This window comes from Filicampus tigris, chromosome 14 (assembly GCF_054856515.1).
Source record: "Filicampus tigris isolate MCC_2025a chromosome 14, RoL_Ftig_1.0, whole genome shotgun sequence".
Classification (NCBI taxonomy): Eukaryota; Metazoa; Chordata; class Actinopteri; order Syngnathiformes; family Syngnathidae; genus Filicampus; species Filicampus tigris.
The window spans coordinates 14,048,524-14,060,932 of record NC_141230.1 but is presented as its reverse complement, the minus strand read 5'-3'; the positions used below and the strand labels follow the sequence as shown (position 1 = coordinate 14,060,932).

The 12,409-nt window shown below is 38.9% G+C and overlaps 1 protein-coding gene across 2 annotated transcripts in view; it reads left to right on the top strand.

Moving 5' to 3' along the window:
- The first annotated feature begins 1,429 nt into the window (after nt 1-1,429).
- igf2bp2a (insulin-like growth factor 2 mRNA binding protein 2a) overlaps nt 1,430-12,409 on the top strand; it is a 58,789-nt gene continuing 47,809 nt past the window's right edge. The window contains exons 1-5 of one of the 2 annotated variants that reach the window (XM_086051097.1): nt 1,430-1,449; nt 5,220-5,356; nt 5,701-5,813; nt 7,131-7,373; nt 8,261-8,321. In XM_086051097.1, coding sequence (XP_085907223.1) covers nt 7,199-7,373; nt 8,261-8,321 — 236 coding nt within the window. In that variant the 5' untranslated portion in view covers nt 1,430-1,449; nt 5,220-5,356; nt 5,701-5,813; nt 7,131-7,198. Of the gene's footprint in view, nt 1,450-5,219; nt 5,357-5,499; nt 5,814-7,130; nt 7,374-8,260; nt 8,322-12,409 lie in introns of both variants that reach the window. The other variant, XM_086051096.1, reaches the window with a different exon arrangement.

Sequence of the window (12,409 nt, the reverse complement as noted above, 5' to 3'; positions counted from 1 at the left end):
AATTTTTGTCTGGTCATCTTTGTTGACCCACGTGTTCACTCACATATTTTTTCACCCGAGCCAGGTCGGGTCTGCAGGAAGATTGATGCACCACGATGATGTTCTTCTTGGCCAGGAACTGTCAGATGCTCAAGGCATTGTTGTCAGGATTGCATTGTGATGGTGAAGCCGCATCGAGTTGTCCTGCCACAACTCTAGCATCTTCTCGCACACTGAACGAAGAAAACGCCGCAGGATCGGTTTGTAGACGTGCTGGTTGATCATCTAGATTGTCCACAACAACCAAAATAGAGCAGATCGAATGTTTATATTGCTAATTATTACAAAAAAGGGGTTTAATTTTACAATCTTGAAATGATACTGTATTGTTTAAACTGTACTGTCATTTCCTATCTTTTTGCTAACTCTATATACCAAAAACATTCCAATATTTTTCCCACACAGAACGCTGGTAAAACATTAATTGATTAATTAAGCTATATTCTAAAATGTCATGTAGGTCAACTGTATGCATTTATAATAATAGCTACTGTAGTAATTATAATTGTGATGGTGACAATAATAATATGCTGATCAATTTTAACTGAATTCAACCACAAAAATAAACACATTGTTCAATTCACAATCTCTTTTAGATTTGTTTACTGTATTAAAAAAAAGTCATTGGTAAGAGAAGTTTTTAATCATATTGCATTTGTGCATTTCAGGAACCCTATTGAATATATTGATTCTATTAAGGAATAAACCCTACAATATGTCTAATCCTTAATAAAAGGCACGACGTTTATTTTTGTTCATTTCTACAGATTTTTTAAAAATTAATTAATAAATGATACATTTGTTAAATTGCAAAGAGACTTTCATTAACTAATAGTAATAGTATACCAGGCAGTTAATTGTAATGTAATGGAAAACTATTTGTTCACCTCAGTATTTTTAGTGAAACAGATGTATATAGATTCAGACAGTGAAAACGTTCACATATTCATGTCATTATTGTAATTTTGATGACTATGTTTTACATCTAACGAAAATCCCAGATACACAAATTAGGTGGAAGTTGGTATTTTCCCGTACGTTAATGAATCTGACTGACTGTACTGCACAATGTCAATGAGTTTCACTTTTTGAATTGAAATACTTAAATAAATAAAGTTTTCTACAATGTTATAATGTAGAGAGATACAGCTGTATATTATGTTGTGTTTTGTCACATTAAATTGTGTTAGCGCACCGAAGTAGCGATTTATTTGTTTTTATTTTATTTTTGTTGGTGCTTTTTTGGGGGGGAGGGGGGGGGCAGTACGGGTTTTGTAATGTTCTCTGTCACTGTTCAATAAAGCACGTTGGGGAAAAAAACGTGACGTCACGAAAAGTTGCCGAACAAAGCGTCCCAAAGTAAAACACAATTTAATTCTAAGTGAACGACGACGACGACGACACCACCTGGTTGGTATGGCTGTGATTATTTTATATCTTTAATAGTGGTCCAATTGATTTATCTTGAGTCGCTCAGCTAATGCTAATTGTCTTTAAAAGCGACATTTTGAGCACCTGTAATTTTAGTCTCCTGAACTAATTTTTCCTGCAACGTTTTCAGTGTTTCCCGAACTTTATACAACCGAGGCACATATTTTACATTAGAAGACTCTCACGGCAGACCGCCGAATTCCCCCCCCCCCCCCCCCCCCTCCCCCAACAAAATCATAAAAACAACTATGTTTTTGTCTTACTCCGATTTAAGATTGTTTAGTTGAACGCAAAGCTATTATACTGTTGTGTAAATAATAGCATATGGATACACAGGTAGAATGTACCTTTTGCCACCTGGTTGTATTGGATGACCTGTTGTATCTTAACATGGTTATTGGTTAACTGCTGTCGTCATTGTTAAACTCTTCCGGATGTGTCTGTCTATGATTTTAGCCACTAATGGTGGCTTGAAACCTTTTTGGGGAACTTTGGGTGTAACCAAAATAACCAATTGAATGTAAAAAGGAGTCCAAAGTTAAAGTTAGCCAAATTGAGTTGAATGTGATACTAATGTCTGTCTTGCTTTCCCCAATAATCCACTGTTCAAGCCAGCCCTTCACCTTTTGCAGTTTAAATTTATTTATCAAGTCTGTTCTTTTTGTTCCAAACCCGACTACGGTTAATTTTATCATAAACATTTCACTTGAACTAAACCAGAAGATACGAAAATTGCGTACAAATGAGTTGTGTATGGCTAATTGGATTGTAAATTAGATTGTTGGACTTCATATTATTATTAATTATTTTTTATCGAGCACCTTCTGCAATTAGTTTGGCTGCAATTCTAAATGATGTGTCAAATGATCACAAATGAATGGCATTGCAAAAGCACATATATTTATGGCCAGTTCAAATGCCAGATTATAACACATGACCGTTCACAACAAATATGATGTTTGCAGGTACCAAGCGAGAGCCAGCACGCTGCTGCCAAGCCGTACCAGCCACTACTACAAAAAGTTAGGAACATTCTACTTTCGGGTGAAATTCAGGATGATGCTAAAATGCAATATAATATTAACAGGTGAACGTCATTTGACACGCTCGAAACTTTTTTTTTTTTTTTTTTTTTTTTTTCCTCCAGTACACTTTGCAAAACTTGCTGTTCTTGAAAATAAGCTGAATCGCAACATTCCCAGCAGGTGTTTGAGCCATGACAACTTCCAAGGATGTCCACTTCTTTGCCTTGCTGTGACTCTTCCAGTTTCTCTGTATTTCTGTTGCAACCTAATGAAGAGGGCTGTTTGAATACCAATTCTAACCGAACCAGGATATTTAATGGTCCATTCTTGTATCAAACCTGCTGGGAATTTTGCCATTCAGTTTGTTAGAGAACAGCAAAAAGTACACATTGAACAATTGGATGTGAGCATTCAAATGTTTAAAGAAGGTGAAATTAAGTTCACTTGTAAAGATGATCATGCAATTTGTGGTCATTCTGAAATACTACCTGAAGGCCCAAACCCCCTAACTTTATGTAGTGGTGTAGAGTATATACTGAATTTATTGGTTCTTGCTTGGCTGCTGCGGGCTGGGTCTCAATTGTTACCTGCAAAGGTCATTTTTGTTGTGAAAGATCGTATAACCTATGGGTAGTGTATATGTTCTGTTGTTAAAAAATACTGTGCTTAATATATTCATAATTTCAATGGCTTCGGATGGAATCATTACAACTCCAAAACCACCACTCCAAACGGAGTTATGGTTATGAACCATCATTGTCCCGCAATAAAGGTTCCTGGGTTCTGAAATCAAGCATTTCCAGACTGGTGGATTGGAAGCGATGACCCAATTCCCTGGTCCCCTCATTCACCAGCATCACCGCCCTTGGACTTCTTTCTTGAGAGTAATGATAATGACATTGGGTATCAAGCAAGACAAGAAGCAAAAGACCAAATGTCATTTCCGCCACTGATGAGGCTGTAGCGAACGTGGCAAAAAAATGAAGGACCGACTTGATGTGCTTTGTACAAATAATGATGCCCTTATAGAGAGGTTTATTAAATGAGGGGAAAAAACTCAATATCTACTTCCCATTCTGTAATAATTTCCACAGTTTTGTCTATTAATTCATTTTTTTCTAGATTAAATACGATACAACTGATGTTCCGATAACTGAATGTTGAGGGATGTGAAATTGCCGTTTTTTTTTTTAATGGTGGAAAATAGCGCACTAGATTTCTACCAAGAGTATCACACAGAAATTTGAATCACCAATGTGGTCCAAAACCCACGTTTTGCGAGTGTGGCCAAGTTTCCTTTTGTTCTGATTTACATAAATGTTCCATATTATCAATATCAGTTTTGGGGTCTATTTTTCACCAGTTTTCTGCCTTTTTGAGGCATATTTGTGATATGAGGTTCCATCGAAACGGATTACATTGTCCATATCAATTTCACTGCATGATTGAGCAGAAGTACAGTGAAGTCATTCCACGAAAAACACGATGTATATTTTTTGGCCCACAACAGGAATTTCAATTGGAAAAACTTTGAAATATAAAGTACTGACATTTATGGCAACACTGTTAGTTAACGCAACAAAGCAACCAAGTTGTTTTTACTAGTATCTTTAAGGTATGGTTCAATAAAAGGGACAGCTGTTCTGTAAACTCTTCTTACCTTGTTGTGAAATGCATGAAAGCCAATTGTCACAACAGCAAAATTTTAAACATTTCGTTGACTTGCCCAATTTAACATGTTATTGAAGTTTGTTACCTTGAAATTTTGAGTTTATTCAACCTTTTTTTTTCTTACCGTGTGGTAATGCTCAATGGGAAATAGTGCTGTTGATTGCCTAAAACCTTTTAAGACAGCAAACTGGTTGAGAGAGTCAACAGTGCCCTCTGGTTGCTGCCATGCCGTGTACTCTTTTTGCCATGGTGGGTTATACAATATGTATTTTTAAGAGTTATCTTGACATTAATATTATTGATCACTTGTAACAATATTCCTACTCATTTTAATACAGATTGCGTAGTAGCCTCACTGTAATGACATATATTGAAATGTTTCGAGAGAGTCCATACTTTAAAGCAAGGTTAGCAAGTGTGCAATTCAATTGCAAAAAACTTTGGCGAGAAATTGCAAAAAATTTATTTAACCCCCCAAATGTTCAGAATTATATGAATATATATCGTAAGAAACATTTGCATGAATTTTTCATTATCATACATTTAGCATAATCCTTGGAGGCCTCCAATGTGTGTGGGGATGTGGGGTTTTCCCCCAGCTCTGATTTACTCTTGAATATATTTCTTCAAATTTACAGTAACCATCTTTGACCATACAACTTGTTCGTAAAGTACCATAACTACTAATAAAAATGTAAATTCAAGAAATTGTTTCCATGTTCATCTTAATGTGTGTATGTATGACAATATTAATTTCAATGCATGGCATCAATTTTCAACTTCTGACAAACTACTCATATCTGATACATTAAATATTAGTATGTCAGTCATTTGCATGCAAATGCATTTTGTCAATTTAAAACCAATGAAATTAAAGTAGGAGCATGTTTGTTTCGAACAAAGAAAATTCAGTTTCATGCAACCATCTGTCAAAAATATAAATGCATTTTTTTGGTGTGTGTGCAATGTCTCTGTGTCTCAGTCCATGAAAGGAAATCTTCAAATCTTGCTTCCCCTTCAATCCAAAAGAAACACTAATATATTTATTTTCAGGAAAATATAGTATATGGTTGGCTCTTTTGCTTATCCCCCAACCCCCCGCCCCCAAACCAATGAGAAGATGGCGTCCACACTGCTGACCACCTTGGAAGACTAACACGCTGACCTACTTGGCCATAACGTGGACCAGGGTAGGTTGTAAACGACACACTTCAGTCTGTTGTGGCATTGACTTGATTTTATCACCCTATAATAGCTTCTTCTGGCTGAAAGCATTTTGAATCCACGCAAGTGCATTTTATTGAATTGGGCCTGTGTGTGTGTGGTCAATCAGCAGCTGTAGGAAGACAGCACTGTTCCACAGGGGGTGTGGGAGATGAGCTGAAAAGTCACGTGAAGAGGACCCCGTAGCGGGCGTGGCGTGCCGGCCCCACCCCCATTTCAGCGTGTGGTACAGAAAGTGCTCACGACTTTCTCAGTCACAGCCCTTCCCTCTGCTTGTGTGTTCCCCCTCCCTTCCCCTCCCCCATCACAGAGAGGCTCCACCTTGTGAACACACACACCCACCGAGAAGCTACTCATGCACCGCCAGCCTTTCAATCAAGGCGACTCATGTGGTCGCACTTGCTGACACAATACCAGCCACAGGTTAGAGCTAAAAGCAGTCGTTATTGTAAACAATATGATAATCCGGAATAAATTCAGGATCAAAATTTCCTCTTTTATTTCGTTGTAGTTTTTTTTTTTTTTGTCCCTATCTTAAAATAATTGTTTTGCATATGTGGATTATTATTTATTTAACACATACTGTGTCTAGAATGGTGATTGACATTCAACTGATTTTTTTAAAATACACACTTGTATGGATATTTTGTAGTCATTAATATTTAGCACATTTGCAACATGTGCTCCTATGACTCACCTTTTTTATTTTGTGCATGAACTTGTGGATTGATTATTTACCACATACGTTTTGTGACTAGCATGGTGATTGGCCATTTATTGAGTTTACAAAACGTGGGGCTCGCTATTAAAATGGGTTTGCAGGTATTTATATGTTAGTTATGACTTAAAATACTCTGGCTTACATGGTAAATGACAACCAATTATTTAAAAGCAATCAGTATGTTTTTAGAGAGATTCAAGGATGAATTTTGATGGGTTTTGCTTGTTTGTTTTTCTTTCCATCTTATTATTCCATCAAAAATTTAATATAAATGAAAATGTGTGTATGTATATATGTGTATATATATATATATATATATATATATATATATATATATATATATATATATATATATATATATATATATATATATATATTATAATAATCTGTAATTAATTTGATCTGAGAATTTCCTCTTGGTGATTATAATGAATACAATAAATGTAATGTTTGAAATTAAATTGGAAAAGTAATTCAAATTTTAAAATGTAGGCCTACTTAAATAATTAAAATTTAATTAATATGCCGTGTAGTGGCATATAATGTACATTACAAAAAATAAAAACCTGTATTGATTAGAAATACGAATCAAAAGACAGGAAATTGTGTAATGGCGTGGTGATAAATAAAATAACCTGGATCATTTAACGAACAATAATAACAATTGAAGCATTTAGTGAGCCGAGTCTAAATTCGGGAAACCCTGCATGGCACTTTATGGTGTTACGCGGGTCCAAATCAGCAGGGATCCCCTCGTATGCATCATGCATACTTTTTTTTTTTTTTTTTTTGAGGGGCGCTTTTATTTTAGAGGCGGTGCTTGTTGGCTCCAGAGTAGTGTCGTAACTCCCAGAGTCCCCGTGAAAAAGAGTTTGGCCAGGGCCAGAGTTGCTGCAAGGGGGGGCTTGCTTTGCTTATAGCTTTAGTCTTTTCCAAGGGGGGTATAACTACTGCCTTTTTTCCCTCCCTCACCATCTTTTTATTTTCCTTTTTTTCCATTTTTCTTTTTCTTTTTGCAGCCTCGCTTTAAGGATCTCTGGGATTTATTTCTCTGTCCACCCCCCTCCACCCTTGCTCCTGACAGATCATGAACAAACTATATGTTGGGAATCTAAGTCCTTCGGTCACTGTGGAGGACTTGCAACAGCTCTTCGGGGAAAGGAAGCTGCCTGCGGCCGAGCAGGTCCTCGTCAAATCCGGCTATGCCTTTGTGGACTTCCCCGACCAGAACGCGGCCGTGAAGGCTATCGAGCTTCTCTCGGGTGAGTGAGAAGTGATGCTTGATGAGATGACACGTTTTAAAAATAACGCACTGACTGAGTCAGTCACAGGAGCACATGCACGAATTATTTCCGTGTGTGTGTGTTTTTGTGTGTATGTGATTGTGTCCCACGTTTGGTGAGTGTTTGGTGCGCGCGTCAAGACTGATTGAATCGATGATCGATTGCCGGACACTTTTTTTGAGAGGCGCTTTAATGTCCCCCCCTTAAAGACAACACAAGCACCAAAAAACGTTGAGTATGCTTGCAGATTCCGTTCAGAGTGCGTCTGTTTTCTTTTCTTATTTTTGGTTGATCACCCCCGCTGGAATGCGTGCGCACGGGCTGCTCTTGATGCTTCGGGTAATTATTTTTCACTTATTTTTTCTCGTGATTTTATTGAAGGGAGCCGAGCGACGCCCGCGCGGAAAACTTGTCACGTCCGTGTTCCTCGGACGCCTGACCGTGTTTTTACGAGGTGTCTTGGCGGTGGGTCGCGGGGGTCCGGAGGAAAGAGCCCATAAACAGGTAGCTGGAAAAGGGGAGGCGGTGGGTGGTGGAGGGGGACGAGGTGAGACGATAATTCCGGGGCTGCTGCGCCAGGCCACTCGGAACCGCCTCCACAAATGATGGATTCTTCTTTACCCTCCCGCACCCTCTTTCTCCTGCACCTTTACCTTGAGATCGAACCCCCTGTTGAGTCAGGTTCGGTTGTGGGGTGCGAGGTGGGAGTGCAAAGCATGGCTGCCCATTCCCACACACGTGCACACACACACACAATATCCGTCATGTTACATGCTTTACTTTACACGAGTGGTTTGCACAAGCTCTACAAACTTTTACTGCTCTTTGCATTGTTTTCTAACGTTGCACTGCCTCTGCTTCCATAGGGAAAGCGGAATTGCACGGCAAGGTGATAGAGGTGGACTACTCTGTTCCCAAGAAGCTTAGGTAGGCCTGACTCGGTGTGGCACACACACACAAACACACACACGCACGCACACGTTTATCTACCACAGCTTCTCAATGAAAAGTTAAAGTGGTCCACTTCTGGGCTACTGTTCAAGGAACGAGCTTACTTAGAAAGGCCTTTTCGGTGTCACATTTATACTGATCAGTTGTTCTCAATGAGAAGTTATAAAGGTCTCCTGGAACATTGAGAAATGATCATCTATCACATGCAGTGTATTTCAGTCTCAATTCAATTTTACTCCCCCAATCAAAATTCTGCTCTAGTAACTACTTTCACATTTGCTTTTGTGTTAAAAATGGTAAACACAGTTAAAAAAATTGAAATTATATATATATATATATATATATATATATATATATATATATATATATATCTGATATGATTAAGCCAAACAAATAATAGGACTAGGTCCCTATAGAAAGCTGTCTAGGATCCAGATTTGAATTTCTTATATGGAGGATCTTAAATGTGTGTGTGTGTGTGTGTGTGTGTGTGCTCTTTGGCTGACTTGCAACCTACAGGTTTAAGCTGTGTCATTTTGATAAGCACGTTTTACCCCACGCCACAACACACATATTTTGGTGTTGGTGGAAATACATGTTTAGTTGTTGTTTTTTTGTGCCAAAATGAGCAAATATACATATTACACAAGGCTTGCCTAATTGTCATTGCACCTGAATTGGATCATAACTGCCCCCCCCCACACACACACACACCATACCAACCCCCACCGTGTATGCTGTATCACCGCAATGCACAATGAGTAGCATACCAATCAGCTTCTTCGCCTAAATGTACGCGTGTACGTGGAAAACGAAAGGCAACTCCCCACATCAATTACGCTTTGTGTGTGTGTTCCTGTTTTTCTGCTTGCACTGCCACGCCATTTCATCTATTACTCGCCATAACGGCACCTTTTCTCTTTTTGCGCATTCTATACGCTTCCACGGGGCATATAGATTGCGCAACGGCTCCCTCGCCTGTAGGGAGAAGCCACATTGCGTGACAAAAAGGTAAATATTCAACCCCCTTGTGGTGGAACACGTGACCCCACACTATGCGCTTCCAGCGCCCCTCCAACCCCAACCCCAACCCCCACTCTTCTTCCGTGCACGCTTTCCTGCACTCACAACCCACGCGTTTTTCAAGGGGGAGGGGGGTTGTGGGGGTATACGTGCACCCCACGTAAGTAAATCTACGCCGTAACCGTTTTAAAGTTGGTTTTTTGGACGCCATTTGGTGTGCAACGGCGCTTTCGAGGAGCTCACCAACATGGCGCACAATGGGTGCGCCACTCCCCACACACAGCCAACGTGCACGTAGGCCATGATGGCTGAGCCACGATGGCCCTTTTCCTGCGTGGGGCGGGATCACACGGGGCAAAAAAAAAAAAAGTGCATACATGTGTGCTTGCTGCAAGGGAAAAAAAGACAGCGTGTGTGTGTTAGAGAGTGTGGGTGGATCGCCTCGGCCCACGCATGTGTGAATGTACATACACCCCCCCCCCCCCCTATTCCGCAACCCTCGCCATTTCATGGGAGGTGCAGCATGTATGGGCGAAATCACGTGAGCGGCAGGATACGTCTTTTCCACACGTCGTGACTTCTTTTTCTGACTCGCCTCAACTGCAACGACGAATTCAAATCGTTCCTTTTGAAAGCAATTCCGTGCCCTACTGTAGAAATAGTCACGCGATGTCCAAATAATACGTCACCTTGGCCATAGTAATTAGATTCAGATGCAAGTTTATGTTAATGTGATGTTAGCTTAATTCTATTACTGTATTCGTCATCATTGTACAAGAGACTATTATCTTACAATACTAATGGAATACTGACGAATTAAAAAAAAAATTATATCATTTAATCAATAATTACATACACATTTCCCGTTGCTTGTTATTTTGTAGGTTTCTTCTATTCAAATAGTTGTATAAATAATTACATTTGGTTAGAGTAATGACACAAGTAGTTTTGTATGACTGTGTGCATTATCCTCAGGCCTTGTGAGTTATTTTGATTTTTGCGGGTTTGTTGATTTAGCATGTAGTGGCTCAATTCTGCTTATTTGAATAATGAAATTAAAATTAAAATGTGTCATTAAAGGTAAACATAATACATGTTTTTTCTGTATTTAATTGCATTTTGCTATTTTTTTCTGTTAAGGACTATGGGCCTTTCTGAAAGGCAAAGTTGTGGTTCAAGTATTGCATTTGCTTCAAATGTGTTTGGTTGTTGATTTAGTTGAATTTAAAATGTTGAAAAATAACTGATTACACAGAATGTAAGAACGGTTGAAAATGGAACTTAACTTCATTTTTAGCTATAAAACCTGTTGATTTTTTTGTTGTCATTATAAAAGTAGCATTATGACCATATACTGTACAGGAACATTGCATTTGGTTAACTATTGATATTATAATTCCAAAGATTTCATCACTGATATCAAGCACAAGAAACCTAAAGAATATTTTAAATTTTAATAGCAAGGACTCTTTTTTTAATTATTTACGTATAATTTCCAAACTTTTAGTTAAATTTTAGATTTAAAAATTTGAATTGTTTTCCTGACATTAAACATAACGGAAAGTAATTCAATTTATCAGCATTTTTTTCCCGCTCCAAATTCTTCCCAAGCCATATGGTCAAAATTGAATTCGAGGACTGTGATTAATTTTGGCCAGGAAATTAAGTAAATGAATCTTCACCTATTTATAACTGTATACATGTTAGTTTGGCTGTTTTTAATGGTGGCATTTTACCCTCTGTGCTCTGTACTGGCAAAGCAATTTCCGTGAGGGTTAACATGGTGTGTGAATCCATCTCTTGTTTATTTAATTAAATGATATGCAGTGTTGCTTGACTATTAATTGTCGCCAGTGAGTACAAAAGGGACAAAAATGGTTTGTGTGTAACATTATTATACCTGTATATCATTTATTTGATGTGAGCCAGATTTGTGAATATTCAACACGTTTGTTTATTCGTCTCTCTGCACATTTGAGTGAAGTGGCGCGCAAATAAACAATAATTAAGATGTGTCGCTCTGTTTGTCGACTTTGATAAAGCTGAATCAATTACAAGACCAATTTGCTGTTTTTCTGATAATCCTAAAGGAAGGTGCAAACATCTGCATTGCACCACATCAGGTCAGCCTGCGAGTCAAAACGGCAAAAGGCGATAGCCATTAGTTGATCCGCTCCGAATCCGTTAAAACTCCCCGCTTGATCTCGGGTGTAGTCGAAGCTCTCGACCAGGCTGACCACCTCCCCCTGACTCAGTGTCTCCTCTCACCTGAGATACAAGAGGTTGACAACAGGCTTTCTTTTTTTTAAACATTCTTTTTAGTTGGGCTTGAGTAATTAACTGTAATGTGTTAACTCACACTTACCTCCTCATTGTTACAACGGATCATTTATTCACAAAAGCGCTGTAGTGTTTCTTTTGCCTCTTAGCGGACTCGATGGAGCGCGGTCGAGCACACAGCTCAGGGGCGAGCCCAGCTTAGGTGTGAGAGAATTGCAAATTGTGCCACTCTGAGACTGGTAGGAATCACTGTTTGAACTCCGTTTATCTCCGTTTACTAGCCCGGCGCTTCCACACCTGTTGCTCCCCCAGCATGTTTTCATTTCACTCCAAACTGCCTTTCAGACGCGGTAAAACGTTCGCCGGACTGGCCAATTTGGCAAGTCCAATGGGTGTCTCACCTTTTTCAAATTTTTTTAACATGACTCTATATTAATCAAGCACCATTTCAAGGAGAAGCAAGAAGAGCGTCTTTTTTTTGTCCGCGCTCCATCGGAGATTGAGTTCACCTGCAGCGAAGTGACAGATTCAGAGCAGTGGATTTTAAACTCTGCTTCAATGATGAGTTCAATCATTGATTCAGTATAGTCTAAGATTCTTTGAGTCCCTGCAGACACTTAAGTACTTTTACTGTTGCACCCTTTGACCCGTTTTGATCAAACGGTTGTTTCCCTCCTTAGTGTAGGTTCATTTATGCACAAGTTAACACAATAACCAAAGTTTGATGTGGACCAAATTAACTGGTCCCAAATCATCTGGAT